Raw genomic sequence first — 19,661 nt, 5'->3', positions numbered from 1 at the left:
CGCCTTGGTTGTTTAATATTTACATGGATGGTGTTGTAAGGGAGGTGAATGCAAGAGTTTTAGGTGGAGGTCTGAGTCTGGTGAATGTTGATGTTGGAGAGTGGAGTCTGAAGCAGCTGCTGTTTGCAGATGATACTGCACTGGTGGCTGATTCAGAGGAGAGATTGAGACAGTTGGTAGAGGAGTTTGGAAGGGTGTGTGAAAGGAGGAAATTGAAAGTAAATGAGAATAAGAGTAAAGTGATGAAGTGTGCGAGATTGGTAGATGGTAGGGGGATGAATATAGTTTTGAATGGCGAGTTGCTTGAGGAGGTAGAGTGTTTTAAATATCTCGGGTCACATGTTGCTGTGGATGGAAGAATAGATGCAGAAGTGAAGTTTACAATAAATGAAGTAGGAAAGGTGCTGAGAGGAATGAAAAAAGTGTTTAGATGTCGTTCGCTTAGAATGGATGTAAAGAGAAGGCTGTATGAGGGTGTTGTGGTACCGACTGCATTATATGGGGCTGAAACATGGAATATGGGTGTAGCAGAGAGGAAAAGCTTGAATGTAATGGAGATGAGGTGTCTGAGGAGTATGTGTGGAGTTACAAGTATGGATCGAGTGCGAAATGATGAAGTGCGAAGGAGAACTGGAGTTGTTCGGGAGATGGCTGGTAGAGTTGAGCAGAGGGTGTTGCGATGGTTTGGGCATATGGAGAGAATGGATAATGAGCGATTGGTGAAAAAGATAACTAGATCTGATGTGAGAGGTGTAAGGCTGAGAGGAAGACCACGAATAGGATGGATGGACAGTGTGAAGAGAGCGCTGGATGCGAGAGGGATGTCTGTTGAGCAAGGAAGAGTTGCTGTGCGTGACAGAAATAAATTGAGAGAAATTGTGGATGAATAAGTGATGACGCAGCCCTGAGGGGATATTCTCCAGCATTTGGTCTGATCAGCTAGTCAGGTCAGGTGCGGGTAAGGGGATGGGTCTGTTATGATGTGGCAGGGGTAAACCAGTTCTGCTGTCGGGCCCTGCTGCGGATGTCACTGATTGCATTGCGCAGTTGACCCTTGTGTGGTGTGGTGCGGTGAGGATCTGTCCGTTCTCCCCTTTGGGGCTAAGATGCGAATGAATGTGTTTAAATGGATGAGTAAATGGTGAGTGTGTCGTCCTGTCTCGGCTACCTCCCTTTCCTTGGGGGAAGCAGCCTAGGTATATAGATAGATAGATAGACCTTTGAGGTAAAAGTCAAGGCGATTTTTTTTTTTCAGAGGTTTTCCCCAGGAGGCCTAATCAACAGCTTTTGAGTGAACAATTATAGGTCCTCTGTTTGTCTTTTCTTCTAAAAAATACTTATTTGTTGTAAATAAGTTCTTTTTCTCTGCTGTGGAGCACACGAGAGTGAGTAGCAGGAGTAAGAGCATCCGTCTAAGTTGGCGGCCAGAGTGGAAATGACCTGGATTAACACGGTCACTCTACCCTTACAAGCGTGGCAACGTTGGAAAGTAAAGTTGCCAAGTGTTGTGGTATTTATAAAAAGTAATTGTTATTAAAAGGAAAAAAAACAGGCATTTATAACATTATATAGCCTTATTAAAGAATTAAATATATATATACCGTAAATAAACTTCATTTAGAAGTAGTAAATAGCTGACATGAGACAGACAGGTGTACACGTTTGGCAGAGAGGCGGCGTAGGAAATTCCCAAGAGGGACATCGCCCAAATGCTCTTCATAAAATAGACGGACCATAGTATCTGGTAACATTCGAAGAAAGTGGACTTAACTCTGTTAAGGAAAACAAACTATTGAGGATTAACGATGATAATTTCGCAAGTTTACAAAAAAAAAAAAAAAGCGGCATTAAAAGTTTATGGAGAATCTTGAGACTTAGAGAATGTTCCTGCAGTTTCATCAAAATCCTATCATGTGACTAGTAGGAGTAGCTGGATAAACCTTTATACAGACAATCAAACTGTCCATTATTATATTATTACATAGCCTGTTCTAATAGGCTGATTCATTTTTGCTGCACTGAGAAGAGTTTATTCAAGACAGACCACCTGGTAATGAAATTAAGAATGCGTTTAGCTTGAGTCTTTCTTACTTATTCCAAGCAGCCGCAAAACTGATTTCTCGTTAGCATATACCTCTTCAAAATGGAGATGTTACATATATGCCCGCATTGTCGTCGGTTACCGAAGCTCCCTAACACTTCACCTTAAGCATTTTTGTCTGTTATATATTGCTGTCTTCTTCTCTGTTGCTTACGTCAGTGTGATAGGCTATTACCATACTCTGCATAGGCAAGGTAAGCAATACTGACCAGCCACATCCAGAAATAAATCGCCACGGAAGAGGTGCTAGGGAGCTCCTCCTTCCTGAACGAGAATACGGGACATAGCCTTTCTTGCTTATCTATCTATCTACCTATATCTATTATATCTGTCTATCTATCAATCAATCTATCTATCTATATCTATCTATCTATATTTATATATACTGGTATATATAAGAGCCGCATCGCTAGTTTGTTTGTCCTTCAATCAGGCCCAAACCAAGTGCCAGAGACCCCCAGACCCACATATATAGTATCCTGAATCAAGGTGACCCAAGGATGGTTTTAGGGGGGGGGGTCATTTGAGGTCACCAGTAGTGTTCGCTTTTTTGGCCCGGGTACCTCTGCAGCCAAAGTTTTGGCATGGAGACTCACATGACCTCCATTCCGGACAAACGTTATGTGAGGGTGACCTCCAAGGTCATGTGTGGTCACGTCAGAGGTCATTAGAGGTCACCAGTAACACAAGTTCGAACGACCGGACTCAACAGCCAAATTTTTGACATGGAGACTCACATGACCTCCAGTCCGGACATAGGTTATGTGTGGTTGACCTCCGAGGTCATTTCAGGTCACCAGTCGGAGGTCATTTGAGGTAACCAATAATGGTAAACAAGTGTGCACAAATACTGTGCGTTAGTCTGCAAACAAATAATAGAAAGATCCAGGACTTCATATATATATATATATATATATATATATATATATATATATATATATATATATATATATATATAATATACACACACACAGTACAGCTTCCACGTATGGCTAGGGTTAATGAATTGATAATTTCAAGAAATCTGTGATAATGTAAGCAACTGTCATTAATTATCAGGTATACATGAAAATACCCTTGGCCTCTATGTACAGCTGGCCGCACTCCCGCGAGGGCCACAGCGTTGTCAACGCTGGCCAAGATATTGACTCTGAAACACTAGTAGAGAGATGCGTTCGAAGCATCCACAGCCAGTAAGAGAGAGTCGTACAGAGAGAGTTTGGGGGGGAGGAAGGGAGTTTGAGGAGAGTGGGGGGATACCTATGCACGAGAGGTGAGGGATGACGTCTGAAACAGATGAGTGGAAGGCTGGAAGCTATATATAATATAAATCCACAATACCTGGTAACAAATCATATATATTTTAATACCTTTATTGTAAAGTTATTACCGCTGTGAAAAGTGGCACAGTTAATGCTTGGAAACCATAAAGCATAATGCTATTGAATATAGCAAATGTGAATCCTTAATACTGCATGCGGTAATTGCTGACACCCCTAGCACACACCTCCGTATCCTCCTTATCAAGCGTTTCCTAACACCCGGCAACAAACACCGCATTTAGGGATGCTGTATCACTCTTTTACCTTACTATTTTTTCTACATTCTGATTAATGATACTAAACGCTAAATGCTATAGTCAGATTTTGCTATGTAAAAATTTACATAGTACGAGACAGGCAAAGAGGCACGGACACGATGGCAACAGATGGTTGTTTGTAAAAATGAAATTATGGGCGTCTTGACCAATGAGGCTTTAAACAATTTGTGATCTCTCTCTCTCTCTCTCTCTCTCTCTCGCTCGCTCTCGCTCTCTCTCTCTCTCTCTCTCTCTCTCTCTCTCTCTCTCTCTCTCTCTCTCTCTCTCTCTCTCTCTCTCTCTCTCTCTCTCTCTCTCTATATATATATATATATATATATATATATATATATCTATATCTCTCTATCTATCTATCTATATATATATATATATATATATATATATATATATATATATATATATATATATTTAATCTGTATCATGTGAAGGTCAATGGGAGCCCTGATAACTCCACGATGCGATGACGCAACGATGCGATTTTAAACTGCTTGTTAGGTAACGCTAGATATGGGCGATGTTGATATGTGCCAGTGGTGTCAGCAGCTGCCACATTCCGGATGAAGTTATTTACATTTGTTACATGTGATTAATAAACAGCATTCTGATTCATTATTTTCAGGCAGTTTTTGTCTGTATTTTACAGCGTCCATTGCTTGGAAACGACAATAAAATAAAATACGATTAAAGTCTACAATTATGAATCTTGATCGGTTGTCTTTGTTTTGCAGTATAATATTTAAAGTTGATCTTTTTACTTTTCATGATGGCAAAAGTAACACCGAAAAAAAAAAAAATTCTTTTAATAAATATTACACTTTTCTGTCGCCTCAACAATCGTCATATCTCGCCTCTCGTGTACAGGCACCCACCTACCCACCTCAAACCCGCTCCCTCCCTCAGTCCTGTGAATGCTTCGATCAGAGCTCACTACTAATGATTCGCGGTTACTATCTCGGCCAGCGTTGCCAACACTAAGGTGGCCCTCGCGGGAGTGCGGTCAACTGTACAAGTAATAATGTAAGTTGCATTTTGTTTTAGCAGTACACTGAAATTGAAATGTGGATGTCGGTGGAAAACGTAAAGCGCATTTTGCTAATACTGCAGAGGTCTTGAATTTGGTGGGCAATGTGTAGACCCATCACTCAGGTTCATTATCACAGGCCATACAGGTGGCAGCTAATGCTTGTGCTGATTGTACAGATGTAATATCTAATCCTTTTACACATTTCTGGTACCAAATGAATAAAGCAGAATTATAGCTTTTCCATCGTGTGGATGTCTTAACTGCAAAAGATGTGCCAACTAAGATTTTTTTTTTTTTTCGTTTTCAGATACCGGTATACGACACCAGAAGATTTGGCGTCTGGCACTAGACAGAAGAATGGCTCCTGGACAGGCATCATTGGCATGGTGCAGAGAGAGGTATGTCAGTCTCCATACATTATCTGTCTATATTCTTTTTACTCTAACTTGTCCTGTAATTACCCTCTCTCCGTTCTAAATGTTGAATTTTAACAATGAATTTTCATTGGAATGTGATGGTGGTTGCGAAGAAGTGCTATGTAAAGAACGTACAGTACAGCAGCAGCACTGTCTTTTTCCTCCACTGATCAACGTGAAATAAATACAAAAGGACAAAAATCTGGGCCAAGTTAAAGTAAAATGGGTGTAGGACAAACACGTCTTCGACAATACTCCCTTAGTGTCAATACTCGTCCACGTATTTTTCCCCAGGGACCTGTTCCTGCATTGGGAAATTCTCCCATGGAACTGTTTTCCCCCCATGGACCTTTATTCCCTCATGAACATATTTGCACCATGGACCTATTTTCCCACATGGACCTGTTTTCCGCCCATGGACCCAATTTCCACCCATGAACCTATATTCCACCTATGGACCTATTTTCCAGCCATGGACCTATTTCACCCGTATCGGCCTATTTTACCCCATCGACCTATTTTTTTCCCCTTAAACCTATTTTCCCTCAGGGATCTATTTCCCCTCAAATGTATTTTCCCCGGTGATCATTTCCTGCTAATATCAAGTTCCCAATAACAAAGCAGCTCAAATTACCTGTCCTAGTGTGTTGGATAGTCCCTCATTGTGTAAAAATTTAAAATTTATCTTCTCAACACGAGACAAACTTCATTTAATAACTTAAAATGGTACTAAAATAAGAGATATAATGTATTTTCTCTTACTGCAACAAATGTTTTGCTTAGTTATCATGCTGCCTTGAAAATGACATCAAATACTTGCAAAATTATTGCACAGCTCAACAAATATTTTGACTTTATACATTTTTCACATATCGCGCACTTCATTGTCCCCAGATATATCGATTAGGCAATATAGTTATCTGTATCTATCATCTAGTCCATTTCTACCCCATCATTAGCGTAGCGACATGGGGCAAGACTCCTCAAACTTGTCACTTACGGTGATAATAACCAGTCTCTCGGTCCTAAGTGACTATGCGAATAATAAATGTCAATCATCCTTTGGATGAAAATCTTGACGTTCACCAACTGGTTAGAATGCCCTCCAAGTACACCACCAGGCATCATTTGGTTATATGGTTACCATCCAACGTAGTATATTATTTCCTAGGTTGCTGAAAAGCATCTTCTTGTAATTTAATGCTGAATCATTTGAAGGTAACACTACATCTAGAGAGTGAATGGTAGGAGCCCTTACCAGGTTCACAATACAGCGATGTAGTAAAAGTAACGTTCATACATAACCTCATAACCTCACCCCTACCACAGCCCCAGGCTGGCTGGCGGATACTGGTGGCCAGAGCTGTCAACTCATGCAAATTAAAAGTCGCTAGATTGGTCTCTAAAAGTCGCTAAATTATTAAATATAAAGATTACAATAAAGTTAACAATGAAAACACTATAACTCACCCATATAGGCTGATTGCATAGTTATGAGAACAACAAAATGAGGAAAATGCGGTGTAACGTAAATATTACGAATAGTACTTCAATGAGCATCGGCAGTTACTTTGATGGTGGTTAAAATAAATCAGTCAAGTTCCAGTCTGGTTCATCTTCGTCGATGGCCAGGGTACAGGTTGAAGGATCTTGTGAGTTATTACCCGACGTTTTATTGTAAGCCTCCACTGTGACAAGGTTCTAAATGACCTCCTCAGACAGCTGGTAGCTATGGCAGCAATTTTCTTGCCGTCTCAGTCCATACTTTATGGGTAAGAGTACTTTCATACACTTCATGTTCTTTCTGTTCCTGAGTTTTTTTACTTTTCAATGTTTATTTATTTTTTATTTTTTTATGTGTCCGACTCTGGGCATAGGCTTCACAGCCTTCTCTCAAGGCCCAGTAGTCCTCCTACATACCATACACCTGTACATGTCACCACTTCGGCGCTTACACCCACCTTCCATATTGAATACATGCTAGGGCTGTCTCATACAGGACTAGTGTATTGGTATTAGCGGGGGTATTTTTACAACATGTCGGCGGGTCTTCTGATAGATCAGTAAAGTCTGATTTTTAAGAAATTCAAATCTCTAAACTGTTCCCTGCCCCAGCCGGGATTTGAACCTGGCTTCTGTAGAACTGTAGGCCACCCCTCTACCGATTGAGCCACCGCCTCCCCCTAAATACACGCTAAATACATGCTCAACAGCAGCATTAGTATGTATTAAATGAGAGTACTGATAAAGCTAGGTCAGAAAGATCACTGTACTGATTTTCCCCAATGGCATCTTTGTAATCTATCTCTGGCCAAAGTCGAACTGTGTCTGGAGCTTGTTTCCACACCGTGTAATTTTCTCCACTGAAAGTCTATGCGGGTGAAAGTACTATCGTTACCAAGAAACATCTTAGCCAAGTCCAGAATCTCTGGTTTCAATGGTTGCAGACATTCACTTGCATTTATCGATGACATTGACTTCAAGACACGAACTTATCAGGGAAACGATGACGCAGTTGCTTTACAAGTTTAGTAACAAACTGGATACACCTTTTACGAATATCTGCCTTTTCAGGAAACGTGCAGTTCCAAATTTTTCTCTTAAATTCATAACCCAAATAAAGGTATGGATCCAGGAAACTTTCTACTAATTCACTTTACTTATTTATTTATTTATTTATTTATTTTTTCTGGGATGATGGTCTTTGAGTACGGGGAGTCAATCGACTGAAGCATATCACTCAGTAATTTTGTTGACTCAGGCATCCTTGCATCAAATATTTTGTTGACACTCTGATATTCTCCAGGAGTGGATTCACCATACACATATAATTTTTCATAATACAAAGCATTGAATAGAGAAGTTCTGTAGCATAACAGCTCTTTTCTTTCCGTGCAAGTTCAAAATGAGTTTTGAGCTCAATCCACTGGCTCAGAATTCTGACTATGTTAGCTTCAATCCCTCAAAATCGTGTCTGAATTAACTGCACTAGTTTCAAAGGGGACTGACCTTCATTAATCAAACTATTAGTTCCTTGTAATTTATGTGTCTCAGAGACAAGAGTGAAAACCAGATGGCAGTCTCCCAGATTAAAAAATCGAGGTGTCGTACAAGATGATCTCTTACAGTACAGAGACTACAAGTTGCAATGAATGACACCCACGTCTGATCAGCAGCAGTGGAGGGACTTCCGCCTTTATTTTCACATACACATCATTATGAACAGAGATCGCCACTGATGCATTGTCAGTCCCAGTTGCTAAAATTTTTTGTAAGTCCGTTATTTCATACAGACAGTTCTATGGCATTTCTTACTGCATCATCGCTTTAATTGCTGAGTTCAGTCATATCTAATAATGGCACTACACATTTCTTCCTGTATTCAAAATAATATCTAACCAAGATACATAATAACTTTGTAACAGAAATGCCATTACTTTTAGCACTCGGAAATTGGTGGTGTTGTGTCACTTTTCATATCCACTTAGTTTTGCATTCAAGGTACACATGTAGTATTTGCAAAAGCTCTTAATATCGTCTACTTCTAGATTAGTAAGCCACTTAATAGTCCCATTCCGGTAGCTGGACTACTGTTTAAGGTCACTAAATCTAGCGAAAAAGTAACTAAGTTGGCAACCCTGTAGTGGTGCGTCACGAGATAAAATGAAGTGTCTGACATTCTTTGAAAAAACAAATTAGACTCAGATGGCCTTAAACTCAGGCACGAAATAGAACCACAGCTTCGACCCAGGGATCGCCACTTGTACACGTACAAAAGTCATTGTGTTGAAGTTTGAGTATAAATCTAAGCTTTCTTTTACTATCACTGTATTTTTCAGCAAGCAGACTTTGGGCAGATACTGCTTCAGGTCACAGCCCCTCGCACAGAGGTGGTCGACTTTACTGTGTCAGTGACAGTATGGTACACCCGCATCATCGCCCATATTGGATCATCCGAGGTGGATCCCTGGAGCTTCCTGCTGCCCTTCAGACCACTGGTGTGGGTTGGTATCCTAGTGGGGCTTGTCTGGGTGCTCGGGTCTCTAGTGCTGATGACTTCTCTTAGTCTACCTGAAGGTGTGAAGCGATCTACGTGGCTTACAAATGTCTCCACCTGTCTGCGTGTCCTGTTCCGTCAAGGTGAGAATTCATAATGTCGTGGTATTAAATTAATAAGAGTTCTTCTAAGCCCTCCGATGTGATATGGTCTTGTTCAGAAAGGTTCTCAGTGATCATGGAACCCGCTCAAGTGTACACCATCCTCCGTGTGAAATATAGTTAAGCAGATGTGATCTACGTGCACAGAGTCAGCTGTAATGCTCATCACCCAACATACGAGAGAGGTCTGCCACTACAAAGTTTCTGTGGGCCAGCCATATGTATGCACACAGACACAACCATATATTGCATATGACCCACTCATGGTCAGGTGTCACCCAGCAACATGTAAGCATCCTGTGTGTTCACCACTAACCAGAACAAAGAAGCCAGTCACAATAAGCATGCTCCATCTATACTGGATGCACATGGACTGACTGAATGAAAACATCTGACACTGTCTGTGTACTGGTGTACTCTCCTTCCAGAAGGTGCAGCTGCCACCCAAGTGGCTGTCACAAGGCTATTCTGATGGTACCAAAGAAGGGGAATAAATCGGAATCCCCACCACTGATAGTGCAGCCTTCACCTCGTCTGCATCTCCTCTCTCCTCCACTAGCCGACCTCATCCTCCTAGCCATACCCTATCTTACTTTCTCCACGTTCACCTTCCTGTCCACTCCACTCATAATTACTCTAATTCATCTTCGGGCAGGGTGAAACAAAGTCTTTACTAATCCTTCTCTACCAAGGGGTTCATAAAATTTGAATAAAATCGTCTGGTAACAGAAAGACGTTATCGGAGTAATGGAGTTAAGAAAGTGTATGCAGTCCCATTATAACAGACGTTCTATACCCGTCCAGCAGACACATAACTGTCTGAACAGTAAGAAAGTAATACATTCTCATGGCCAGGTATTACTCGTCTTCACTTGGCGTGCCCGGTTACGGGAGGTACTGTAGTTGTAACCCCTTGGTTGTCTATCTATCTGTCTATTGCCAGACGCCATAATCCTGTAAAGGGTGGCCGTTTGACTTTGAGTTATCTGTTTTTTGGGGAGGGGCACTAACCCTCCACCAAACCACTTCCTGACACGTAGGAAGCACGTATGGTTTGGTTATATGGTTACCACACAGCGTTGTAAATGGTTTCCTGGCTTACAGGAAACCAACTGGCTTGTCACTCAATGTAAAGCCACTTGTAAAGGAAAGAAAAACAATAAGAAGTGACAGGAAAGATGGAAGAAATAGGAAGAGAGGAGGGCAGGCACAAAAAAAGAATGATAAAGGTGAAGGAAGAAGTAGGCAGCACTACATCAAGTGAGTGGATGATGGTCACCACCACCTACCACAAAAATCTCCAAAAATTTTATTAATAACTTTGATACTGCGAGGATTCGAACCAACGCTTGTAACTGTGTGAGTACAACAGCTTACCAGCTGAACCATCTAGGCACCCTTGGTTGTAACCCTACCCCCTCCCGCTGTCGCCCGGGTCCAGTGGAGGAACGTCTATAGGAAACAGTGATGCAAAACACCCGTCTGCATCTGCCCCTCTCTAAACGAAAACTGTATTGTACTGAAAGGAATAATGTAGATCGCTTCTGTCAACTGAAACAGACAGTTGGTATTAGCCATAAATAATTAAATTTTCACCATATAAACAGGATTACACAATGTATTATATTTATTTTCATATGTGATTGTCATTCAAAAGTGATGGTGGTGAGAGCAGAAGGTGGGGAAGGTACAGTTGCTGATCATGTCTGTATAGATTAATTGAGCCTTAGCCAGATGCAGCTAAGCCTGCAGGACGGTGATGGTATGAGTGTGTAGTGCTGGCCATGTTAGTGCTGATCCTAACTTAACCTAACTTAACCCAGATGTTGTCAATTCTACTGGTTGGTGGTGGTGGGAACGTGTGGTTTTGGGAGTGTGGATGCTGGCCATGTTGGTGTTGTTCCTAAGCTACGCCGGCAACCTTATGTCCCTCCTGGCCGTCAGATACAACTCCATGCCCATACAGTCACTGGAAGATATTGTTGCCAGTCCAGTAAACGCTTTCCTTCCAGCGGGCTCGTCCATCCTTGAGGCATTTGTTGTAAGTTTTTTTTATGTTACTGAATATGTGCAGATAATTAGTTTTTCTTTTTTTTTCTTCTTTAGGCAGACTCGAGAATTTGCAGAATTAGATGTAGGAGGTAACTGTTACCTTCGTACTTGTGTCGTGCCACTATGGAAGTGGTGAGGGAATAAAAGCCTTGGTTATCCGACACAGCCTTTCTTATTATTCTTGTAGTGAAAGTCTTTTCTGACCTGAATAAAATCGTGTGATGGCAACAATAATAAATAAAAACTGGGGCGTCATAGCAATTCACCTGTCATTCAGATCATAAAATATTCTTGCTTAGAAGGCAGAGAACGGTCCATTGAGAGACGTGGCAAGCTTGCAACACAAAGGACGCCTGGAGCTTATCTTGGCCCGGGACCTTATGACGAAATTGGACTCCCACGTCAGACGAGGTGACTACACCTTGGTCGCCAGCGGCTTGAGGTTGAGCATGCTCATGGCTCAGGACTTTTCTCGCAAAGGTAGTTTACTCCTGGCCCCTATGATTCACTTAATTAAAACTGAATGCTATTGACTGGAATTAAACACTGACGTTCTCCTTCGTTAGGGAGGGCTTAATTGCGGCAGGATTATCTTTGTCAGGCTCATATAATTCACATTCAGGTGTATATAGTTGTCTAGTGTCAGCTGCAAAGTAATGCTAAAAACATGACCATGTTAAGGTTAATGGTATTTGTACTGCATCTTTTTGAAGGTAGCTAATTTTAGGTTTTCTTTACCTTTTCCAAACATTCTTCACCCCCCTCCCCCTGTTTAAGTAGGAAAAGTATTCTTGATGATGATGATGTTGATGATGATGATGATGATGACGATTGGTTGATATGTCTGACTGATCATTGATTGATTGGTTGATGATTGATTATTGAATAATGATTGACTGACTGAATGATGATTGACTGACTCAAGATGATGATGATGATGATGATGGAAAAAGCATGCCAATAATGGGTCAGGAGTTTGACATGGATTATCTGGTCGTAGGTGGCGGCGACCCACGCGATGTAGTGCTTCCTACTTCACAGTTATCATTCTGCCTCTCTGTTTGCTATCCTCTCTTCCTGTTTATCCCTTTCCTTCCTGTCACTTTTTACCATTCATCTTAATGTTACGTCTCTGAATAATTCTGCACTTGTTACCTCTTGTCCAATACTGCTTTTCTATTTACTTTTTTATTAAGTTTAGCTATCACGTTTCTCTTTTTTATATATAATGTAGTCGCTTATAACCCTCTTATGGTCAAAATACTGTAACTGTATCATTTTCACTCTAACTTGGCCTACAATTATCGTCCCTCCATCTTTATTACCGAGTTGTAACAATAGACAAACACTAGATTATGATGCAAGTCATGAAGAAGTGCTATAGAAGGATGTTAGACATCTATATTTGTCCCATTTTGCCAATAAGCTGTGTGAAATAAGCTGTAAAATGACAAAAATTTGGGCCAAGTTAAAGTAAATTGAGTACAGTTGTCTGCTCCAGATAACTGCTAACGATTTCATCCAGAGTGAGTCATAGGAGCCTGGGGTGCGATACGGAACATATTTACGATTAATTCTCTGCCGTAACATTAACCCTGGTGAGAGAGGATAGTGTTTGGAAACTCCCTGTACTGTTGTTTGCAGATGATACTGTGTTGTTGAGTGAAGACGAAGAGGAGCTGCAAGGCTTGGTGGATGAGTTTGGGAGAGTGTGTAAGAAACGGAATCTAAAGGTGAATGTAGGGAAGAGTAAAGTGATGGTCTTTGAGAGAGGTGAAGTCAGTGAATGTACAGCGAGGTTGGATGGTGAGGAATTGGAAAATGTGAGTACGTTTAAGTACTTGGGTAGTGTGATGAGTAAGGATGGAGGTCTGGAAGGTGAAGTGCTTGAAAGGGTACAGCAGGGAAGAAAGGTTGCTGGTTCTTTGAAAGCAGTGATAAGAAACAGGGAAGTGAGCATGGAAGTGAAAAAGTTACTACATGACAGTATTGTGATACCAACCCTAACGTATGGAAGTGAAGCTTGGACGTCGTTGGAAGGACACAAGTCAAGAGTGAGAGCAGTGGAAATGAGTTATTTAAGAGAAGCCTGTGGAGTCACATGGAGAGACAGGCTGACGAATGAGGATATAAAGGAGCGTTGTGGTGTGGATATGGATGTGATAGGAAGGGTTATGAGGACACACTGAGGTGCTTTGGCCATGTGGAGAGGATGGAGGATGAAAGACTGACGAAGAGAGTGTATGTGAGTGAGGTGGAGGGGGGAAGAGGGAGGGGGAGGCCGAGGATGAGATGGAGGGATGGGGTGGAGAGGTATATGAGAGAGGGGGGTGTGAGCTGGGAGTAGGGCAGTGAAGTGGCGGGGGACAGGGCGACTTGGAGGCGATTTATTTGTGGCCACCCCAAACGGGATTGAGGCCTCTGGCAATAGATAGAGATAGAGAACATTAACCTCTTTGCCCATGAAGGGCTACATGCACGGGAAGACACTTGATGTCCTTTTCCGTGACCTTCCTGCAGAAACAGTTACAAACGACATTTTTACTTCACATCAATAAGATATGCTATTTTGTAGGATTAATTCGAAAGCCGAGTTGGTATTCTCACCAGTTTAGGAAGCTATGTAAGATCTCTTCCTCAGCAATTCATTATCGGATATGGCTGACTGGTATCTTTTCGAACGTTATTGTTGCAGAGTATGGCGATACTGAATGGATTTTTGTAACACAGAATAGGAGAATAAGGTGTAATGAGCACAATAAATCGTTTAGGAGAAGTGTTAGGGAGCTGCCATAACTGACGAAAATACGGGCCTTGGAAACATTCTGCACACTTCCTTCCTTGTCCTTCCAGCGAAAAAATAAAAAAATCTACATTATGACAGGGAGACGATCATAAGTTCGTTTGAGTATCCCACCACAAAACAGTAATGTTGTATCCATTAAACTTTACATGGCTGGGATAGGTCTAGTAATCCAGCTCATTCTAGATGCCTTATTCTCCCATAGAGTGAGTTACAGGAGCCTGTGTTAGGCAATCACTGAAAGTCAATTTGTGGCTAATGTAATTGAAGAATGTTACCTATCTAACATGACAACCATGGTGAAAAGATAAAATTTTCCAACCACAAGTAGATATATGAACAAATTTATTAAAGTAATGATTAATATAATTTCTTGACTAAAAGTTAATCCATCTTTCAATACACAAGGCAAGTGCTACTTCTACTTAGCCAAAGAAAAGTTCCTGCCTTTGATGATGGCCATAGTAGGACCCAAGGGTAGTCCACTGATCCCTTCCCTCAGTCGCAGGTGAGAACTGTGCTTCCATAAATACAAATTTTATTAAGCCTATGTCCCGCTTAAGATTGCATCATTATATCTTTGTCCTCATTCATCTTTGTCTATATTCGTAAAGCTAAAAATTGGGATTAATATTAAAATTGAATAAATAAGAAATAAGAAAAAAAAAAACATTTATGATCAAACTTGGCTACTATGGAATGTTGCTATCCGGAAAATTAGTCAATATTCTTCATACGAGTAAATATGGATCTTACTTTTTTTCTGCTGTTGATTTATGAATACATGTTATTTACAGGAGTATCTTAGCTCACTATGGTGCTTGCTGTACTTGTCCATCGTTTATATGCTCCCTCATCCCACCTGGCCGTATCATCTACATTTGAAAAAGCAATGGGGCTTGAGTACTGCTTAACAAAATTTATGTCAGCCACCAGGGAGAGTTTAGGGAAGAAGATAAATTTACATCTCGATCAGCAGAGCGTTTACATTACTCTGAGTATATATTGTTCATACACTTGCTTTTACATTATTAACATTTTCCAGATTAAATTCAGGCAGATTATCAGGCAACACCTTAATATCAGCAAACATAATTTTTTACTGGAAAACTTCCAGTCATCTCATGAAGATCAAATTCACGCACGTGGTTAGTCCTTCCACCAGTGGCTACAGAATCACAGAGTTACCAGACTACCAGGCACCCTGATAATCGCTGTAGCCACAGGATCATATGGACTGAACCTAATGGACTGCAGGATAAAGATGCCCTTCCCTACAGCCCACCATACTTCTTTTCTTAGATTTGGGAGTGAGCTGAGGGATGATTGTTGGTGCCATTACCTGAAGGCATCCCCCTCCAGCACTGGACATCCGTGTAAAGCAAAATAAAATTGGAAAGTGATAGTCATCCACTATTCATTCCTCCATTCGTTGCATCACTGGTTACACCCCATCACCACGATGGTGTCTTCATTCTTACGTTTTAGGTACTATGAAATGATTTTCTTCATTTTAGGAGAGGCTTTAAATTACAGGGTGTGTTACATTCTTCATTAACACTTTCACAACAAGGTCTCCCTACAGCTGGATAAAATGGCCTTGAGGGTGCAAGAATAATATGTCAAACCAGACTGTCTAATAAGTCTAAAAAACTTACTTGTTCCGGTAACGTTTTTCAGGATCATGCACATTGTTGAAGCGGGCCTTTTTGATTACTGGACCAAGCTGCTCACACCAAACTTCACCTCCTGTCTCAACCCACCCACCAAAGTTGCAGTTAGGTCTTCAATTGGCATCAACAACATATGGGTAAATTTTTAGACCCAGTGTCATCTATGGCAGTTATGAAGGTCAGAGTAGGATCCAGATCTATACAAAGTTTGCAATAAGGACTGACTCACGAATAACACCTAAGGAGATGTGTATGGTAGAACAATAAATATAGTTGATTTCATATTCTGTAGCTGGTTTTCCCTAGATACTCGTATATTGGTAATATGTAAATATATGCGTCTTGATAAATCATGCATCATGACGCAATAGGTATATGAATAAAAATGTACCCATTATTATTATTATTATTATTATTATTACTAGTAGTAGTAGTAGCAGTAGTAGTAGTAGTAGTAGTAGCAGCAGCAGTAGTAGTAGCAGCAGTAGTAGTAGTAGCAGTAGTAGTAGTAGTAGTAGGAGTTCTTTTTGATACTGCAGATATTTCTTCCTTTTTTTTTTCTTGGGGGGGGGGGGGAATCCAGAAGGCTAGCATTCGAAAACGTTCGACATAGTGACTTAAAATTTTCGGGAGTGATGTATTTTGGTTGGAGGCTTCTTTTGGCACAATTTTTCCCTCTAACACTTGCGCCCTCTGATTTTTTTTTTTTTCAATTTTTGCTCTCCTGCGCAGCAAAAACTGCTGAATCGATTGCTTTGCAATTTTCTAGCATGTAGTCGTCAACACACAGTATACTAGTGCACCTGGGTATTGATATTGAGATCCAGCAAATTTTACTTTTTGAATCATTGAGGAGAATCAAAATGGCCACCACATGCCTGAAAGTGTTAAATCGGAAAGGATTTGTCCGACTTTGACCAAACACGGTGGAAACGTAGAGGGTCATGAGCGAACATGATTTGCACAGTATGACTGACCTTCATTTGAGTTCAAGGTCGCAGGTCAGAATTTGTAAAAAAATTCGAGTCGTACCAGAAGTCTCTTAATATTAGGTCTACAGTGATAAAATTATTTTCATCTGGAATGTGGAATTCTTTGAATATTGCTTCAGCAATTTCTGAATTCTAGTTATAACGATTATTACTATTACCATCATCATCATCATCATCATCATCCGGACCTCCTTTCCCACCCCAGGGCAGGGTGAGGAGTAGCAACGTCCAGACAGCCCAAGTTTGCCCACTCGAATGGACCAAGCTTATTATTCAAGTCCCCCGGAATCCTGTGGCGGGGGGGCAGGGGGGGACAATCTGGCCGCACTATGGGGTGGTACTACTACTCTGCGGCCAGGTTGTGTTAGGAAGAATACTGCCATCGTATTCCCTGCGTGTCGTAAAGGACGACTAAAAGGGGCGGGGTGAGGGGACTAGGGACCCCCTCCTCTGTTTTTAGTTCCTAAAAAGAGACAGGCCAGAGAAAGGGATGGGGGATTGAGATATCCCCGTACCCTGAAGACTGGGTATTTGAATGTGCGTGGATGTAGTACGATTGAGGCTAAAAGGGAGGAGATTGGGAGAATGTTTGTGAGAAGAAAGTTGGATGTGTTAGCTTTGAGTGAAACGAAGATGAATGGGAAGGGTGAGTCTATGTTTGGAATTGTGAATGGAAGATTATCAGGTGTTGATAGAGGAAGGGCAAGAGAAGGTGAGGCCTTGTTAGTGAGTACGGAAGTACAGCAGTGTGTGATTGAATGGAAGGTGTCACCGAGACTGATGTGGGTGAAAGCGAAATTTGAACGTGAGTTGTGGGTGTTTGTGAGTGCATATGGGCCTGGTAGTGAAAGGGATGAAGAAGAGAGGGAGTCTTTCTGGAATGATGTTGATGAGTCTCTGCAGAGTTTTGGAGCGAATGTGAATGTGGTAATGATGGGAGATCTGAATGCTAGAGTGGGAAATGTAGCAGTTGAAGGTGCAGTTGGTATGCTTGGAGTGCCTGGAAGAAATGAAAATGGGGAACGAATGATAGGGATGTGTGTTGAGCGAGAGATGGTGACTGAAAATACGCTGTTCGAGAAGAAAGATATTTATAAGTATACATGGGTGAGACAGGAGGTAGGAATGGTTGTGGATAAAGCATTGATGGACTATGTGGTTGTATCTAGGAATGTAATAGGAAGATTGTTGGATGTGAGAGTTCTGAGAGGGGAGGGTGGAGGTATGTCTGACCACTACCTGGTGGAGGGAAAGTTAAGAGTAGGTAATAGATGGGTGAGAGCTAGGAGGGTTAGGTGTGGCAGGGAGGTTTTGAAATTGAGTGAGTTGGATAAAAGAGAGAAAATGATACAGTATCAGGAGAAATTGAAAGATGAGTGGAACGCAGTGAAAGATCAGGAAAATGACAGTGTGGAGGAGGAATGACAGTTGTTTAAGAGTGCTGTGGTGGGGCATGCAGAAGAGGTGTGTGATGTGAGACGTGTGGGTGGTGGTGTAAGAAAATGAAGTGAATGGTGGTGCGAGGAAATAAGTATGGCTGTGGCTGAGAAGAGACGTTCATATGAAGTGTGGCGGCAGAGGAAGGATGAGCTGTCATATGAGAGATATAAGGAAAAGAGGAATAGGGTGAGAAGGGCTGTGCGTGATGCTAAAATGACAGCAGATGAGAGGTGGGGTAGGTGACTGACTGAGAATTTTTAACAGAGTAAGAAAATATTCTAGAAGGAGGTTAAAAGGGTGCGAAAGGGAGAGTCTGGGAAGGAAGAGCGAGTAAAAGCAGAGGATGGAAGGATGTTAATTGAGATGGATGCAGTAAGGAAGAGATGGGCAGAGTATTTTGAAAGATTGTTAAATGTAGAGGAGGAAAGGGTGGCTGAGATTGTGTCGGATGGAAGGGTGCAATGAGTAAATGTGTTGGGAGAGTTGAATGATTCTTTGATCACGAAGGAGGAAGTGGAGAAGGCAGTAAAGGAGATGAAAACAGGGAAAGCTGCAGGTATGGATGGGTGTGCTGTGGCATGCCTGAAGGGTGGTGGAGTGACTATTGTTTACTGGTTAGTAAGATTGTTGAATGTGTGCTTTGTGAAAGGTATGGTGCCAATTGACTGGGCAAGTGCTTGTGTGGTCCCGTTGTATAAAGGCAAGAGTGATAAGTACGAATGTACTAGCTTTAGGCGTATAAGTCTGTTGAGGGTTTTGTAGGTAAGGTGTATGGTAGTGTGTTAATTATGAGAGTTAGAGAGGGTACAGAGGAAGTGATTCGTGATGAGCAGTGTGGCTTTAGTCGAGGGAGGGGATGCGTGGATCAGGTGTTCGCTGTGAGACAAGTGTGTGAAAAGTATTTAGCGAAAGGCAAGGATGTGTTTTGGGCATTCATGGATTTAGAGAAAGCGTATGCTAGAATTGATAGGGAGACTTTGTGGTCTGTTTTAAGATTGTATGGACTTGATGGTAGGTTACTAAAAGGGGTGAAAAGTTTTTATGTAAATAGTAGAGCGTGTGTAAGAGTGGGAAATGCTGTGAGTGATTGGTTTTCCGTGAGAGTGGGACTGCGACAGCGATGTGTGATGTCGTCTTGGTTGTTTAATATTTATGTGGATGGTGTTGTAAGGGAGGTGAATGCAAGAGTTTTAGGTGGAGGTCTGAGTCTGGTGAATGTTGATGGTGGAGAGTGGACTCTGAAGCAGCTGCTGTTTGCATATGATACCGCACTGGTGGCTGATTCAGAGGAGAGATTGAGACACTTAGTAAAGGAGTTTGGAAGGGTGTGTGAAAGGAGGAAATTGAAAGCAAATGAGAATAAGAGTAAAGTGATGAAGTGTACGAGGTTGGTAGATGGTAG

At 41.5% G+C, this 19,661-nt stretch overlaps 1 protein-coding gene across 1 annotated transcript in view; it reads left to right on the top strand.

Moving 5' to 3' along the window:
- LOC145399706 (putative glutamate receptor) overlaps positions 1–19,661 on the top strand; it is a 43,743-nt gene that overhangs the window by 11,863 nt on the left and 12,219 nt on the right. Inside the window, exons 4-9 of the mRNA XM_080272253.1 lie at positions 5,033–5,123; positions 8,981–9,281; positions 11,123–11,340; positions 11,651–11,831; positions 14,539–14,662; positions 15,835–15,964. Of these exons, the coding sequence (XP_080128379.1) occupies positions 5,033–5,123; positions 8,981–9,281; positions 11,123–11,340; positions 11,651–11,831; positions 14,539–14,662; positions 15,835–15,964 (1,045 nt within the window). The remainder of the gene's footprint in view (positions 1–5,032; positions 5,124–8,980; positions 9,282–11,122; positions 11,341–11,650; positions 11,832–14,538; positions 14,663–15,834; positions 15,965–19,661) is intronic.

Source organism: Coenobita brevimanus, chromosome 50 (genome assembly GCF_032717465.1).
Source record: "Coenobita brevimanus isolate Jiangsu-jjx chromosome 50, ASM3271746v2, whole genome shotgun sequence".
Classification (NCBI taxonomy): domain Eukaryota; kingdom Metazoa; phylum Arthropoda; class Malacostraca; order Decapoda; family Coenobitidae; genus Coenobita; species Coenobita brevimanus.
The sequence above is the reverse complement of the archived record's forward strand: the minus strand, read 5'-3'. Positions and strand labels throughout refer to the sequence as shown.